The 16,009-nt window shown below is 36.8% G+C and overlaps 2 protein-coding genes across 2 annotated transcripts in view; one reads left to right on the top strand and one right to left on the bottom strand.

Moving 5' to 3' along the window:
• Positions 1-22: 22 nt before the first annotated feature.
• LOC126380430 (RNA-binding protein 45-like) lies at positions 23-1,774 on the bottom strand. Its single transcript, XM_050029822.1, has one exon. It carries the CDS (start codon positions 1,580-1,582, stop codon positions 167-169), a length of 1,416 nt encoding a protein of 471 aa, XP_049885779.1. The 5' UTR covers positions 1,583-1,774; the 3' UTR covers positions 23-166.
• Positions 1,775-2,378: 604 nt separating this feature from the next.
• The window catches only part of LOC126380386 (fizzy-related protein homolog), a 52,647-nt gene continuing 39,016 nt past the window's right edge, over positions 2,379-16,009 (top strand). Inside the window, exon 1 of the mRNA XM_050029780.1 lies at positions 2,379-2,961. Coding sequence (XP_049885737.1) covers positions 2,820-2,961 — 142 coding nt within the window. The 5' untranslated portion in view covers positions 2,379-2,819. The remainder of the gene's footprint in view (positions 2,962-16,009) is intronic.

Below are 16,009 nucleotides of genomic sequence, written 5' to 3'. Positions count from 1 at the left end.
CTCAATGTAAGAATAATGTCAATTCAGAAGAAATAAGTTTTATTTGTCTGTTCTACAAGTCTATATTCAATATAAGGGGAAATTGATGTCTAAAATGGAAATGTCCTGGGGTCCAATGTCTTGAGTGTTAGTTGTTGTCCTGTCTGTTCTTTTATCTTATGTCACGTCAATCATAACGCATTCTTTTGGCAGGTGCTTCGTCTTCTGCCTCGAGAACTTTCATGCGAACACCACAAATCTCTGCTCCATGCAAAGATTTCATTGCATTATCTGCAGCCTCAACAGTAGCATAACGAGCATAGCCTACAGTCTTATTGGGCAATGTATAAACATTGATCAGGTTTCCAAACCGACAAAATACATCCCGTAAGATAGTCAGTGGTGGGGGTTGAGGTTTGCACACCAAGAAACATCTTTTAGCCACTGGACTATCAACGTCAGCTAGGGGCTGAGTAGGAGGAAGCTTTACACTGCAATAGTTTAAATCATTACTATTAGGAATCATATCATCAGAAACACCTGCAGTAGCCATTTTGATGAGTTTGGAAGCTTCTGCTATAGCTTCAGCCAATTGAGCTAAATCAGGGGAATCTGCATTAGTAGTTGCAGAGATTGCATTCTTTAAGTTAGATACTGCATTTGGCAGTTTTGTAAAGTTATTGTCCTTTGGATCAAATTTTGTGTTGTCAGGCCTAACAAGAATGTGTGATCCTGGAGGATACTCAAATCTGTCCAATTTTTCCACAGCATATGCTGCTGATACAGGATTAGTAAATGAAACTGTGCCCTTACCGCAATTACGTACCAAATCTACATAGAATTGGCAGACCACCATCCCTGGTATAATGTCAAATAACTTCTCTACTTGCTTTTGGTTTATATAAGGAGAACACATGAAATTAACACGGGTGTAATTCCCAGGCCGAGTTTTCATCAGCGATAAAACTGAAGTGCGCATATTTGCAGAGGATGTAGCTAGATTGTTAATGTTAAACTCAAAACTGGTTTCGGGACGTTTGTTGTGGCCCTTTGGAAGTGCAAAGATTGCTCTATACTTTCTTTCACAGTTTTCGAAAGCACAAGCAGCTTCAGAGAATTTCCTGTATCTGATATAAGCAAAACCTCTAGACTCTCCGGAGTTTCTATCTCTCTGAATCAGAATAGATTCTACATGGCCAAATTCACTGAAATGTTCTTGGAGCATATCTTCAGTAGCAGTTTTAGCAACATTTATGAATATTCTTCTATATTTTTCATCATCATGATCATCAGTTTGGATATCGGAGCGGTTACCCGCAACCATAACCTTCAAGGGTCGGTTCGAGTTCGGTAAAACCTTTAAGTTCATTTCCTCCATAGCATTCGCAGCTTCCGATGTTTTAGAGAACTTAATGTAAGCGATACCTTTAGATTCTCCAGTGTTATGATCTCGCGGCATTCGTATGTCTTCAATGGTACCAAATTTGTTAAAAGCATCTTCAAAATGCTCTTTAGTCAGCCCTTTCTCACAAACTATAAATAGCCTCGAATACATAGGAGAATCATCAGAGCTTTCCTCTCCACGTTTACGACGATTATCCATTTTTGAAGATTATAAATGCAGTTTATTCACAGATTTAGTTTTTGTAACACATACAGAACGTAAAACTTTTGATATCTATCCTAATTCCTAACCCTACACTACCAGAAAAATCATTCCTTACGGTTAAAAAGGCCTAGAAATAGGGGAAATATAATAATATTCCCCAAAGAGAAATGACTGCCTTCGACTCACACTTTTTCCGCCATTACATTTTTTTCATATTTTTTTATTACATATTGGAGATTTCTGTGTTTTGGTTACTAGATCTTTGAGCCCATGGGACTGACGAATTCATGACGGATTTTTTAAATGCTGCATACATATAGACAACCGTAACTACTACCATTTTTGTTCCTTGAAGTTAATCAATTTTGGCTTTTGCATACAACTTTTGGATGGTAGCTGGTATCCTTAGCTAAGTTTTAAAAACTTTTAGGGATGACAGCCGACTCATAGCAATTATGTCACAGCCTGTAACTACACATTTATAAATGTAAACAAATATTGTCATATATTTAAGGCTTTAATGGTACGAAATAAAGATATTATTATATATATTATGTAATATTGGCTGTATAACATAAATACGTTAATACTAAATATTATATTAGATTTTTTTCTTTTTCATGTCTACGACTCACTACAACACCACAAAATATATTTTATTAAAGTTTAGAAATTGTGATTTATCTAGTTTGTTAAAAACAATCAAACAAAAAAAAACGTATATAATATTCGGAGCAACCGTTTCTTTTCAAAATCGTCAACATTTTTTTTTCTTGCAACACAGCATTTATTTTTGTGCCACAGGAACGAAATTGATTTTCTAATTTTGTGCTGTAAATTCCAAATTGGACGCTTTTTCGTGTATTTGTTCATCGTGAAACGATAATAAGTTGTTATATTTTGTTGAGACAATTGTGTTTTTGTGTAATACTTATCGGTTATGGAAGAATAATGTTGTCGTGTCTGATATCACTTTCGGGCCCTTCAGAGCTACAACAAGCGATCAAATGCTTGTTAGCAGTCGTGGGGCTCGCTACTCTACACGCTGCGTAATATAATTTCAGGACTAGATAAACAACAACGCGAATATAGAACGATAAACCATTAATATACAGCAATATGATTGGTTGAGTACCTTCTTGTTTTCTGATAATCATTCTAGTCCGATTCTTCCATTTACCCTCGTTTTTTGATATTGTATGGACTTAAGTTTGTGGAGGACTTTGTGATAATGTTCAGTGAGTCGTATGAGAGGCGGTTGCTGCAGCAATGCAGCCCTATGAGCCGGAAGCAGTCTGTGCTGGTCCGGCCTGAGCCTATGGACAGATTTGTACCATGCAGATTGGAACAGAACTGGCAGACCAACTTCCAAGGTAAGAATATCTTCTTTCTGTACCTATGTACTGATGTATTGATAATTGTAATTATATTTTTATTGTTAGACCTATCAAATCTTAGGTTAGAGGATTCATATAAAAATGGGATTTAATGTTAATTGTCATGGTAACAGAAATAGTTCTAGGTTTAGCCTAAAAATATTGAATGTCACTGAATGTACAGTGGTACAAGCCAATATTATAGTGCTGTAATTTCAAAATTTAATGCATTTTTGTGTAGGTACCTAATTGTTCACAAAGAGAAAATTAAATTGTTTTTTTTTTTACACTTATTTAACCATTACACCACCAGGTCCTCTTCCTGTCCATGCGAAATTCTTTTGATCTATGTATCATTATTAAGCCGATTCAGATTTTGTTTATATTTAAAATTTTCTCTTGAGATTCCCTTAAAACAGGTAACCATGAAATTCAGACGTAGAGCATTCAAAGAGATTCAGGGAAGCATTAGGTGTACACACTTAATTGCTTATTTTTAACCTTCGTCACCAAAAAAAGAGGTTATAAAAGAATGAAATTTGCTACATCAGGTTTGTGTAATGATCATATTACAATCATACTCATGATTGTAATATGTAATTGTAATATTTTTTATGAATGCAAGAATTTATTAAATATCTAAATCTATAAAAAGTATCAAATAATTCTGAAATTAAGTACCTAAGTAGGTAGAAGAAAAAAGTTTATGTAACACATCCAACGGTAACTGTCACTAACAATAAAATAGCGTCACACCTGTAACCCCAAAGGGTTAGGCAGAGCTATACCCACACCCCCCACCAAACATACACACTCTCCCGTCATCTCCTTCAACAGTAGCTTCAACTTGTTGTCTAAAACCTTGTGATTGGGTGTATACAAATACACTTTTTTTTTAAATGTCTATATAATGTACTACTAGATTTAATATTAAAGTCTGTTGCTGCTAGCATGGCAAATAGGTGCAAAAAAACTGCCCGTTCTTTAGTCACGGTCCAGAGCCGTGCTCAACTAGTGTGAAGAATCTAGATTCTGTTTTAATTATGTGAACTCAAAGCTTTGTTCTTCACACATTATAAATACTTTTTGTTTCGAACTAGTTTTGCAGACAGGTCTGGAGTAGTGGAATTATAATAATTCCTTACTCATCACGCCCATATCCCCGAAGGGGTAGACTGAAGTGTAATACGTACACAGCCACTCCTCTCTATGTCTAATCCCATGTATTAGGAGGCCAGTCTATAGTCATTAACCTTATCTAGAAATATATCGATTTTTATTTATGAGTTAAGTAACAATGAGTACAATGTTTGACCACTTTTAGTGATGACGTCACAGGACAGTATTTCCGTACAAACTCCAAAGAGAAGTTTTGACGTTTCGTAAAAAGTATCTCATTTGACTAGGTTGTCAAGTAGCCTATTGTAACGTAATGCTCAAAAACGTTCCATTACACGCGAATGGTCCTAGTGAAGGAGCACTTTAACACAGAAAAAAGTAGAAAACCAATGAGTATTTAACAAAAACTACAATTGAAAATCTCCGGTACCAATCATAAGTCAATATTCTAACATATTGCCTTTTTGCTGGCTACTGCTAATGTAACCTAATGACAATGATTTGGCCAAAATTTCCAATTACTGAAATTATGGGTTGTCTGAGTTACCCACAGACTACTTGCGTCTAGACATAGGCTCATACTATAGTATGGAAAAGAGCATGTCGAGTGGGGAAATCAATACGTGTGATTGTCGTACGATTTGAACTTAAACTACGCCAAGACTAACACTAATATAATTTAATACCAGTTTGATGTACCTACGCAAAATTACGTCAAAAGCGAAAATAATAGTTGAAATATTACTTATATTACCTAGTTATGAAATATTTATAGGTATTGTTTTTTCTTTGTGGTTGTGGTAGGTAATAGCTTTAGCTGAAAATCAAATACTGTATTCGCTGGTCTCTCTCATTTAAGCGGTTCGGAAATAAATTGACGCACATGGTTCTTGCTATCATTCCATGCGCGTGCATGTCGACGTAATGATTTTAATCTAACATACCGTGGCGTCTAGGGGCATCTAATCTGTGGATCTGCCAATATTATTTCTTTATTTAGAAATCTCACATAAGCTCACGACTATATCCCAATTGGGGTAGTCATAGGTACAGTCATTCATCCATCGCAAGATGAACTAAGTACCCACGCGTTACCGAGCTTTCTGTTAGTTCAACGTGATAGGTGGTGAGCCGTATCGCCGTCTATAATGGTCGAGCCAACTATGTTAGTGTAAACTGCACTTAAGATAAATTAATAACTCATTGGTCTTCTTCTTATTGTGTCGATGGCAAACTAAATAGTATCGGCCCAAAACTTGGCAACAAGTATGGCGCTATCTGCAGCGCTCATCAGATCCTCCTGCGTGCAGGTGTTCGGGCACGCAGGACACGATGTAAGATGTTCCATCGTTTGGGGAACAGTGCCGCACTTGCACTTTAAGTCCGAGCCATCCGAGAAACCCCACCTGAACAAATTGTCCTTACTTCGGCCCACCTGAGTCCGAAGTCTATTTAGAGACTTCCAGGTAAGCCAAGGCAAATCAAGACCTGGCGGAGGCCTCTCGGACGGCGAAACAAAAGGTCTTGGGAGGTGTACCTGTTCCTGCCAGACTCATTGGTGCAAGTCCGGTACCGGGATTCGAACTGGTGCTTCCCGATTGAAGCACGCCATTGTACCACAGGACCACAGTGACTATTTAGAAATCTCCTAATGATAAAAGCCACTTTTTGTTTTATTAATTAAATAATCGCTCAGTGTCATAGCAGTGGTAAAATTAAATTGTCAAATAGATTAGACATCTAGGCGTCTAAGATCTCAATTAGGTATGAATGTTTTTTTTTTCTTATTAGCACGCGACACTCGTCAGTTACGGTTGCCTGCAGAAATATAAAACTAATTAATATTGATTTATAGATAGTCTTCAGTGATAGGTATGCTAAATAAAAAATGCGAGAAGTATGCGCGTGCTTCAGTAGTCGTCGTAAGGACAATCCGGTTTTGACGTTTTTGTTAAATGTTCTTCTTCTGTGGGTTGTGATTGTAATTGTGAGGTGGATTACCAACCTCAGCAACTGGTGTCAGGGTTATTATTGAGACGCCAGACACAAGTAGAAGCTTACATCAGTAATTAGTAGGCCGAAGTAGTACGTGCTCTTGCAAAGCACTGATCCTTTCAATTTGAACAATCGGATATGTCCCGACCGGAAGTCGACCCCGGGATCTCCGGATCGTGAGTCAATCGCTTAACCACTCGACCAAGGTTGCAATCCGGATAGTACCTAGTCAGCCAGATTTTACGTCAAATGATCGAACCAGAATCTGTTTTTTCAAGATGGCGCTTATGACATTTTTACTAAGGCAACACTTATTTTAACTATTTAACCCTTTCACGGACAGAGACCATGGGTCATTGATGGTTCATAATAGGTAATATGACACCTTGGGATCGGAACGTCATTAGACGTTCTGTCCTTGAAAGTATTAATTTATTTTAAAGTAAAACTAATATTTTATCAGATATCCATCACAGGATTTTAAATCAAGTGTGACTGCCGGTTGTCTTCAGACCTGTCTTTTGTCAGCTCAGCCCACCCCGATAGCAATCACAGGCGAAAGTTCTACCCGTACCTACCGATAATTCCATAACTTCAATTTCGTAACAAAACTTTATAGAGTAGTTTCCAACTAGTCAAATCAGTTACTTTTTACTAAACATCAAAAGACGAAATTACTATGGAATTTGTATGAAATAGCTACCTGAGACGTCATAGAAAAACGTGACAAAATGTCGCACTTATTATTACGTTTTTCTTTATTAAAATTCATAAATAAGTTATCTTCATAAGTTATCTTAGGCAAATCAGTTACTTATTACTAAACGTCAAAACACGAAATTACTATGGAATTTATATGAAATAGCTACCTGAGACGTCATAGAAAAATGTGACATAACGTCTTATTACGTTTTTCTTTATTAAAATTCATAAATAAGTAGAAAAAAGAAAACATTTTTTGTTGTTTTTTTTTAGATTTGTCTTTACTTATTAATCAGAACTTCATAATTTATCTTTGACCTAGGAAATTACACAATTGTACCTCGTAATAAAAACCAATTACAATTCTAGCCGTGGCGTGGCTTACCTCTGCGATTGCGCAAGCGCTTCATTAAGACGGACTATTATAATGGCTTTTGTAAAATAATTAATACAGTGAACTAACTAGCGTGTTCATTACACGTTTGCTAGCAAAATGTGGAGTGGAAACCATATAAAATCAGGGCCCGTAAGTACATTTGCAAGTCTAAAGCATGCTCCACGCTTGGCTAACTGAAAAAAATACGCCATTAAAAAGTTGCGCCGGATACGTCAGCTAGTCTTGGTTCAATGCGCCTGAGATTGTAAGGCTTATGTTTTTAAAAGAATTTTCGTAGTTTTTACTTTTCTTGTAACTTTAACATTATGTTATGTAACGTCATAACCGGTATAATACCTACGATGTTATGTTACGAGTATTTTTAGTTAGTGTAATTAATAAAAATAGTTCTTAAGTCAGAGTAAAGTCTGGTTGATGAGACTTGCACTTACCCCGAGTTTAAAATGTTTAAATCTAAATTATTATTTAATCATTTGAGAAATTGAAACACGATTTGTTGATTACATGCTGAAAGGGTTATGTGGCCTGTTTACTGAACATTTAAATAAGAAAATATACTCTTCTATCGTGTGGGTTGTGAGGTGGATAAACCTCATCAACCCTGGTGTCAGGGTTATTATTGAGCCGCCAAAGGCCCGTGACATGCCTCATGTAACGACTACGTACTTACATCAGTAAGTAGTAACCGAAAATATACGTAATGAAAGTTCTTCAGGAATTTTATGTGTACGGTCACGAGCATTAATATGTACATACACTTTGGTACCATGTCACATTAACTTTTTTGACAAATTGAAGTGTAAGTCTCACTAAATGTCAAATATGTTAGTGCGACAGAGTCCTAAAGTGGGTACATTATATTGCTCATGACTGTACGTACAAAGTAAGTACATCTATTTCCAAAATTTTTATTGGCAATTATGCTACTTTTAAAACAAGTAATTAATTTACAGTAAATCATCAATCTTATACAAGTGAAAAAGTGATTAATTGTTTCTTTTTAAATATTGTCCATCGATTAAATAGCCGTTCAATTAAGTGCTACATTCTTAGTAATGAATGAGTTACTAATTTCATAATGGATTTATCAATGGCTACATTATTAAAGAAACCTAATTGATTGACCTTGAGAGCACGGTGTTTGACACTTAATTTATTTAAAAAAAAATCGTAGGTAACAGGTGTAATGTTACTCTGTTAAAGCTATTGTTCTTGGATAATATAACATTATTTGATGTGGAGTGTAGTATTACCACACCCCGGACACTTCATACAAACAACCTCGTTTTACACAGACACCATTCATAATGGTGCTAATTCCTGTAAACACTATCTAATTTTATTTGAAGTTATATCTGTCATTTTCTTATCCGTATAAAAGGAAGGGGACGTGTAATCAACAAGCATAATATTTATGGAACACACGTCAATTTTAAGCACAAATCTAAAACAGCCCTCTAAAAATTTTACATTGGCCAATAAGCCGACAGAATTAAGTTGACAGCGCACGTCAAACGGTTTGCATACCAGCGAGATACCTTTTTGATTCGCCCGGCTTGTTCATTCACTCATTCCTAAAATTAAGAGCTGTAATCATCCGTCCCTTTCCTTTTCGGCGGATAAGAAAATGACAGGTATAACTTAAAGTAAAATTAGGTGTCTGCAGGAATCGGGGCCATTGTCGATGTAAAATCTTGTCGGATAACAGTTTGTCGAAATTCAGTATTTAACGCAGACGTCTTATGGCCTATCTGCCGGATAAGTTACTGATAGCGTAGGTCATATCTTGCCAGGTAGATTTTCTTGTATCAATCAGATTAAAACAGGAGGTCTAAAAGGCCACATCAAAACAATTCATCTCAATTGCGATATTGCAATTTGCGCATATAAAGTAAGTGCGCAATGTCAAGGGATGTCGAATAGCAATATTGCTTTTTTAGGTGAATTGATTCAATGTGGCCTCTAACTCCCAGGTCCTAGTTGTCACAGTAAACTACGTAGTTTTTGTTTTTTCGAAAATTTATAAATTCAGTACGTGTATCTGATTTTGGCTCAAAGTCTATTAGTCCAAAGACGAAATAAACAAAGTTTACAATCGGTTGGTTGCTCGCGTCCTTCGCAAGGACACCGGGATGGATACCACATATTTAGTAGTTTAACGAAGCGAATCTTGCGCACGTCGAAAGTCCGACAGCCTGTAATCAATCCATCACCAGACCAGTGTTGTTTCATTAAGCGTTGACTTAGAAATGCTTTGCACTGTTGCTCTATATTATATTATACATACATAAACTCACGCCTATTTCCCACCGGGGTAAGCAGAGACTATGGAATTCCATTTGCTATATTATATTATTGAGATGGCAAAGTAATAATAAATGAAAATATAAAAAAATATGGGTTTGATTATGATAAAGAGGTAAAAACTAGTTATTAATTATAATTACTCGGGCCTTACCTAATAAATTATTATGAAAAAAAATCTGCAAAATCAAGTTCATTATACAATGCTTAGCAGTTTTTGCTTTATGATTGGGTTATATATGAAAGTGCTATTATGGTACTATTATGGAGTCTCTGAAGCGTTAAGGTTCCGTGATCAGCGTTACTTTGGTCGCGTGCTAGAGTTCAAGGGACCTTCACATGATATGAAGGTATAAAATGGTAGAGCACAGCTCACGAGATTTAAGTAGGTAACTGTTAGACAGAATGACTAGATCAGTTCAATTAATAGTCCACCAAACGATGGAAAAATAGAGATAAAATATCGCGTCGTGTACTAACTCGGTTCAAGATAAATTATGAAATTCTGATAACTAAATAAAAACAGATCTAAAACTAACGAAAAGCATTTTCTTTTTTCTATTTAAATTATTTGACATTTTATAACGGTTCTCTATGACGTCACAGTGTGCTTTTTCATACAAATTCCGTAGTAATCTCGTGTTTTGACGTTTAGTATAAGTAACTGATTTGACTAGTTGGGAACTTGCCTATTCGTGTAACAGCGAATTTTGGCAAAGTTGCAGGGAATGGTGTTTTAAACAGTATACTAAAAGTATTGTTAGGCGGGGGTGGAGCTTTCGGGTGTCACGAAGCCAGTGTTGTGACGTCCATTAGCATAGTGATGTATCAGTCGAGTTTAGGCCGATCGATTCTGTTCTATCAAACCCTACCAAACTCCACTCGTAGCGTTGGTCAAATATAACCGTGTGACTTATATAACATACATCAATTCACGCCCGTAATCCCTAATGGAGTCGGCAGAGCCACTAGTAATCGGAGACTTACAGCCACTGTTGGTTGATACGAAGTCCAAAGGTAGATAAATATACAGAACTAGCGACCCGCCCCGGCTTCGCTCGGGTGCAATGCTGAGGAAAAAATGAAATTATTTACATCACATTAAAAACCTCAAAAATAACAGTATTACTTCACTATTTAATGGATGTTATTATACATATAAACCTTCCTCTTGAATCACTCTATCTATTAAAAAAAACGCATCAAAATTCGTTCTCTCTCTCTATTTAAGAGCTGCGCTCTTGTCGGTGGATTAATCGCCATTCCTCTCTTCTTCCCGCCAAAACCTTCACCTCCCGATACGACACGACCTGCTCCTTCTCTTTTGTTTAATAAATGTTCTCCTAGGTCTACCCCTTCCTCTCTTCCCTTCAAAATCCGTTGCGTAGTTTTAAAGATTTAAGCGTACATATGTAGTGATTTGCACTTAGTAACAACCTCTTGCCTCGGCTGCTTAGTAAGGCAAACCTTGTTAATTTTCATACCATGCAAAATGCCTTACATTTTTTCATCCAATTGTTTCTAATAAAGCACGTAACCTCTGGAGTGTAGAACATAAATATAAGGAAGACATTGCCCATGATACAAGAGGTACCTAGAACTTATCTAGGGCTGCTACACTGCCTGGCAAATATAATGGCCCCGATTCCTGCAGACACCTAATTTTATTTTAAGTTATACCTGTCATTTTCATATCCGCCTAAAAGGAAAGGGACGGCTGATTGACAGCTCTTATGAGTAAATGAATGAATAACCCGGGCGAATCAAAAAGGTATCTCGCTGGTATGCAAACCGTTTGACGTGTGCTGTCAACTTAATTCTATCGGTTTATTGGCCGTTGTAAAATTTTTAGACGGTTGTTTTAGATTTCTGTTTAAAATTGACGTGTATTCCATAAATTTTATGCCTGTCGATTACCCGTCCCTTTCCTTTTCGGCGGAGAAGAAAATGACAGATATAACTTAAAATAAAATTAGTTGGTATCTACAGGAATTAGCATCATGGTATAATAGGGTAGTTTCCAACTAGTGAAATCAGTTGACGCCAACTAACTACGGTTGTAGTTTGGCGATATCTTTTACTAAACGTTAAAATAGGAAATTACTATGGAATTTGTATGAAAAAGCAACCCGTGGCGTCATAGAAAACCGTGACAAAATGTTGCACTTATTATTAAATTTTTCTTCAATTCATAAATATGTTAAATAGAAAAAAGAAATAGTTTTTTGTCACCTTTAGGGATTAGATTTAGTAATCAGAATTTCATAATTTGCTTACTTTGCACACGCAATCTTTTATTTTCTACAAAAAGTGTAGAAGAAATCGCTTTAAGCGATAAGACCTATATACTATTCGATATTCTCTTTTATTTTGGTGCAACGTGTACTTTGTTCTGGGGGGTTAAAATGGCCACATCGAAACAATTCATCTAATAAAGCAACATTGCTATTTGACATTTGTTTGCATTGCGCATTTACTTTTATATGCGCAAATGTCAAATTGCAATATTGCTTTCTTAGATGAATTGATACGATGTGGCCATTTTAACCACCCTGAATTCAAATTCTGATGCACGATAAATCTAATATTTGATGACCACAGCGCAACACCGACCTCCGAATGAACATGGAAATAATTTATATTATTTTATATATATTTTTTTTTTGCTTTTTTTATCCTCAGCCATAACATGTTTCGAATTGGTACATGGAAATTAGCATTCGTTTGTATTCAGATATTAAGAAAACAGAAGTGCGCACTGTAATACGTACTTGTTAGGGGAGTGTTAGGGCATTGACCGCTCTTGTGGCAGCCCTATCTAGTCCCTTGGACTCTGCCATGCGAGACTGCAGACGACTCTTAATAACTCGAGATATTTATGATGTTAAGCTTGGATTTGCACCGCTGAAAATAGATCCGGTTTTTATATATTGCACTGTAATAGTTAAAAACGCGCAAGCCGTGGTAGCCCAGTTGGTAGAACGCTTGCCTCTCTCTTCGCGGTCGCAGGTTCGAATCAAGCACGGGCCTAAACCAATGATCGAATTTGTTTTCGAATTCATGTTTGGTTAGTAAATGATTATTACGTGCAAGGAAAACGTCGTGAGGAAACCCACATTCCCGAGTATTGCATTTCGGAGGTAACCTGTATTGGGCTGGTTTTCCCTTCGCAGGTTAGAAGGTCAGGCAGTCGCTTCTGTAAAAAACCGGACCTGTCAAATCTTCAGGTTAGGTAAGCGGAGTCTGTGAAAAACCGGATTATGTTAGGGAGATGATGACAGTAATAGTTAAATGGACAGACGAGGCAAGATGATTGGACACTTAATAAGACACGACGAATTTATTAAAAACATCATAGAACGCAAGGTAGAAGGAAAGAGAGGAAGGGGAAGACCAAGAAGAACTTCATGGAACAGATTAAAGAGAAGGGGTACATCGTGACTTATTAAGAAGTCAAAGAATTGGCCCTTTATAGACAAGAATGCAGAATACTACTTAAATTTATGTTGATGGGTTAAATATATTGCGTTTAATTTCCTTGCGAATTTGCGGCGCTTGGGATAATGATTAAAGCTAGTTTTTTCTAAGAACTTCTCCCTCGCCTATTTCCCGTGTCTTTTTGGGTCGGACCTCTTTTACGCGTCTCAAGGAGTTGCTATGTCATTTCAGGGTTTATGTTCAAATCTTTGCCTATGGTCACACCCCGGACACTTCATACAAACAACCTCGTATTACACAGACACTACACGTTGATGTTATCGTACACGCGCAACTGTGTGTGTGTCGTCTGACGCGATACGATTCTCAGTCTAAAATGTGTTCGAGGGGGTGTGAGGTAAACCTAGCTCAGACGCTAGTGGGGGGCGGAGAGTTGCCGTTGTATACGTAGTATTATTTCTTATTCTGTGCTATGGTAGCCGAAGGACGTAATATACGATCCCGACGACCCGATTACTCTAGCCATAGAGGCAGCCAATTAGCTCGCGACACCAAACACTTCAGGACCCCGATACCGACCCCACCGGCGTGGTCGACGGATTTCCCTCAATCAGCGCGTATCGCTATCCACCCACTAGGCCACCCATTAGCGATTAATTCTTTCAAATATTTTTCCTCTCACACGACGCCCTGAGCCGAGGTTCGCGCCCAACTGGGCACCCTCAGGCCTGTTGTTTTAAACGTTGCACCGGGTGAGACCCTTCATAGCTCCCCATTTGTCCGGCCAAGTAGTTAATGCCATCTGCGGCAAATCTACAATAAGTCACGTCCAAAAAAAAAAGACTATGGTAGCATCCAAGTATTAACAGACGCAAGATAGGCCAAAGAAGATAGAATAAAAAGTGATAAGCAGTTGAACTCTACAGACTAATTAGAAACATTATCGTCTTGTAGTTACACGAACATGAGTTTTTTTTTTTTTAAATATATTTGATAAGTTCTAGATTAGTATGGGTTAAGTAGGTCTAGGACGTTTATACTACGTATAATTGTTTATGATATTTATATTTTTATCATACAATAAAACACTTCCTACTCATTCTCATTCTGCGACTCAATAAAGAGGGACTTTCCAGATGAAGTTCCTTGAAAATCACATAGATGGCGTTGTTGAGTTTAGAATGGTGACAGTACAGTCATGAGCAATATCATGTACCCACTTTAGAACCCTGTCGCACTATCATATTTAACATTTAATGAGACTTACGGTTTAATTTGTCAAAAAAGTTAATGTGACATGGTTTCAAAGTGTATAGTATACATATTAGTACTCGTAACCGTACAGTTAGCAGATCAAAGTAAAAAACAATTATGAAGTGTGGATATTCTTTTTGGCCGAGTATTTGTTTTTTATGGACTTTGAAGTTGTTGAAATCTGTTTTCCGCTCTAAATGAAGATCTGGCTGGAAGAACTCGTTGACTTTTACTATGATTCATTTTTAGGCTGTGGTTTACTGGCTGTATCTATGGGATATATTCCTTTTGCCTGTTGGACGGACACAATAGCAAAAGGCTATTGTGTATAACAATACAACTTCCTAAACTGAACAACGCCATCTATGCGGTTTTTAAAGAACTTAAGCTGAAAAAGCCCTCATTTTTAAAATCAAATACTCGCATTATTCGACCCTAAATTTTACTTTAAAATCCGAAATCGTAAATTTAACACAAACGGCATTTAATGAAATTACATTTCAATATTCAATTTCATTTATTCACATCCTTACCCTCTTTAAAGGTTTTCGGGAATTGATTTCGAGAGTTCAGTATGTCATACCTTAGTTAGTAATGTTAATAAGAGGATCGGCGCAAGCGCATCCTTTATTAGAATGTTAATTCTGGATCCATTACCATAACGAGACCCTCGGGTCAAATGACAATTTACAGGCAATTACGATTTGTCGAATGCGTTTTAGAATTGCTGTTGTCTCTTTCTTATAGGTTGTTTTTGTTTATTTTCCATCTCTTTTCCAGTGTGTATAAATTCAACTGAATTTAAAAATATGCGTTTGGTCATTTTTTGTAGGTAACTTTTACATTTCCGTCGTATAGTATTATACAATATAAATGGCCTACGAGTATATATTGTATAGGCAACAATACTAATATTATAAATGCGAAAGTGTATGTACATGCATGTGTCTGTTTGTTTGTCCGTCTTTCTTTCACGACAAAACGGAGCAACGAATTGCCGTGGTTTTTTGAGTGGAGATAGTTGAAGTGATGGAGAGTGACATATGCTATTTTTGTCTCTTTCTAACCCCCTTCTTGCCTAAAATGGGGAAAACAAATTCGACTATCATTGGTTTAGGCCTGTGCTGGATTCGAACGTGCGACCTCAAAGTGAGAGGCAAGCGTTCTACCTACCAGCTGGACTACCACGGCTCAAGAGCATAAAGAATATGTATCGTCGCTTATCTTTTGAACACTTGTGTCCTAGTAAATAGGTACTAAACGACCAAAAGTCCTCTACAACTCCCGACCTCCACTACATTGTTTACATTATTAGACCAAAATAGTGTTTTTATCAATTTTATGGACGAAAATGCAGTTTGCGATAGCTTCTGCAACCTGTGTACGAGATATGCGTATGCGCACGATAAGAGGAGACGTCCTACTGACACCGCGGACAAATTGCTTTAGATAAGATAACCTATCGGACAATTGAACAAGCAAAAATGTGTTTTTTTTTATAGTGTGTCACCATGTATTAAGTCAGTATTACGTGCAATTTTATAACTTAATTAGATCAATCTTGGGCGCCATTTTGTTTGTAGCTACTTACTTACGCTAATGCTTCACTGCGGCGCTAATAATCTCTGTAATATTCAAGAGACTATTCCGTTCTTTTTTTAAATGTCAATCCTTAAGCTTCGTCAAACGATGACGTCTGCTCACTTGTATATTTTTTGTGGCCAGTAACTAAATTTAGTATTACATTTCTTGATTTGTTTCAAGAGTTACCTATTACGTTAATTTTTTTTTTATTTTTTCGACTGGCTCACGTTAGAAAGATTTTACCTAAAGATT

This window comes from Pectinophora gossypiella, chromosome 3 (genome assembly GCF_024362695.1).
Source record: "Pectinophora gossypiella chromosome 3, ilPecGoss1.1, whole genome shotgun sequence".
Lineage (NCBI taxonomy): Eukaryota > Metazoa > Arthropoda > Insecta > Lepidoptera > Gelechiidae > Pectinophora > Pectinophora gossypiella.
Note: the sequence above shows the minus strand (reverse complement) of the source record. Positions and strands in the feature narration are given on the sequence as shown.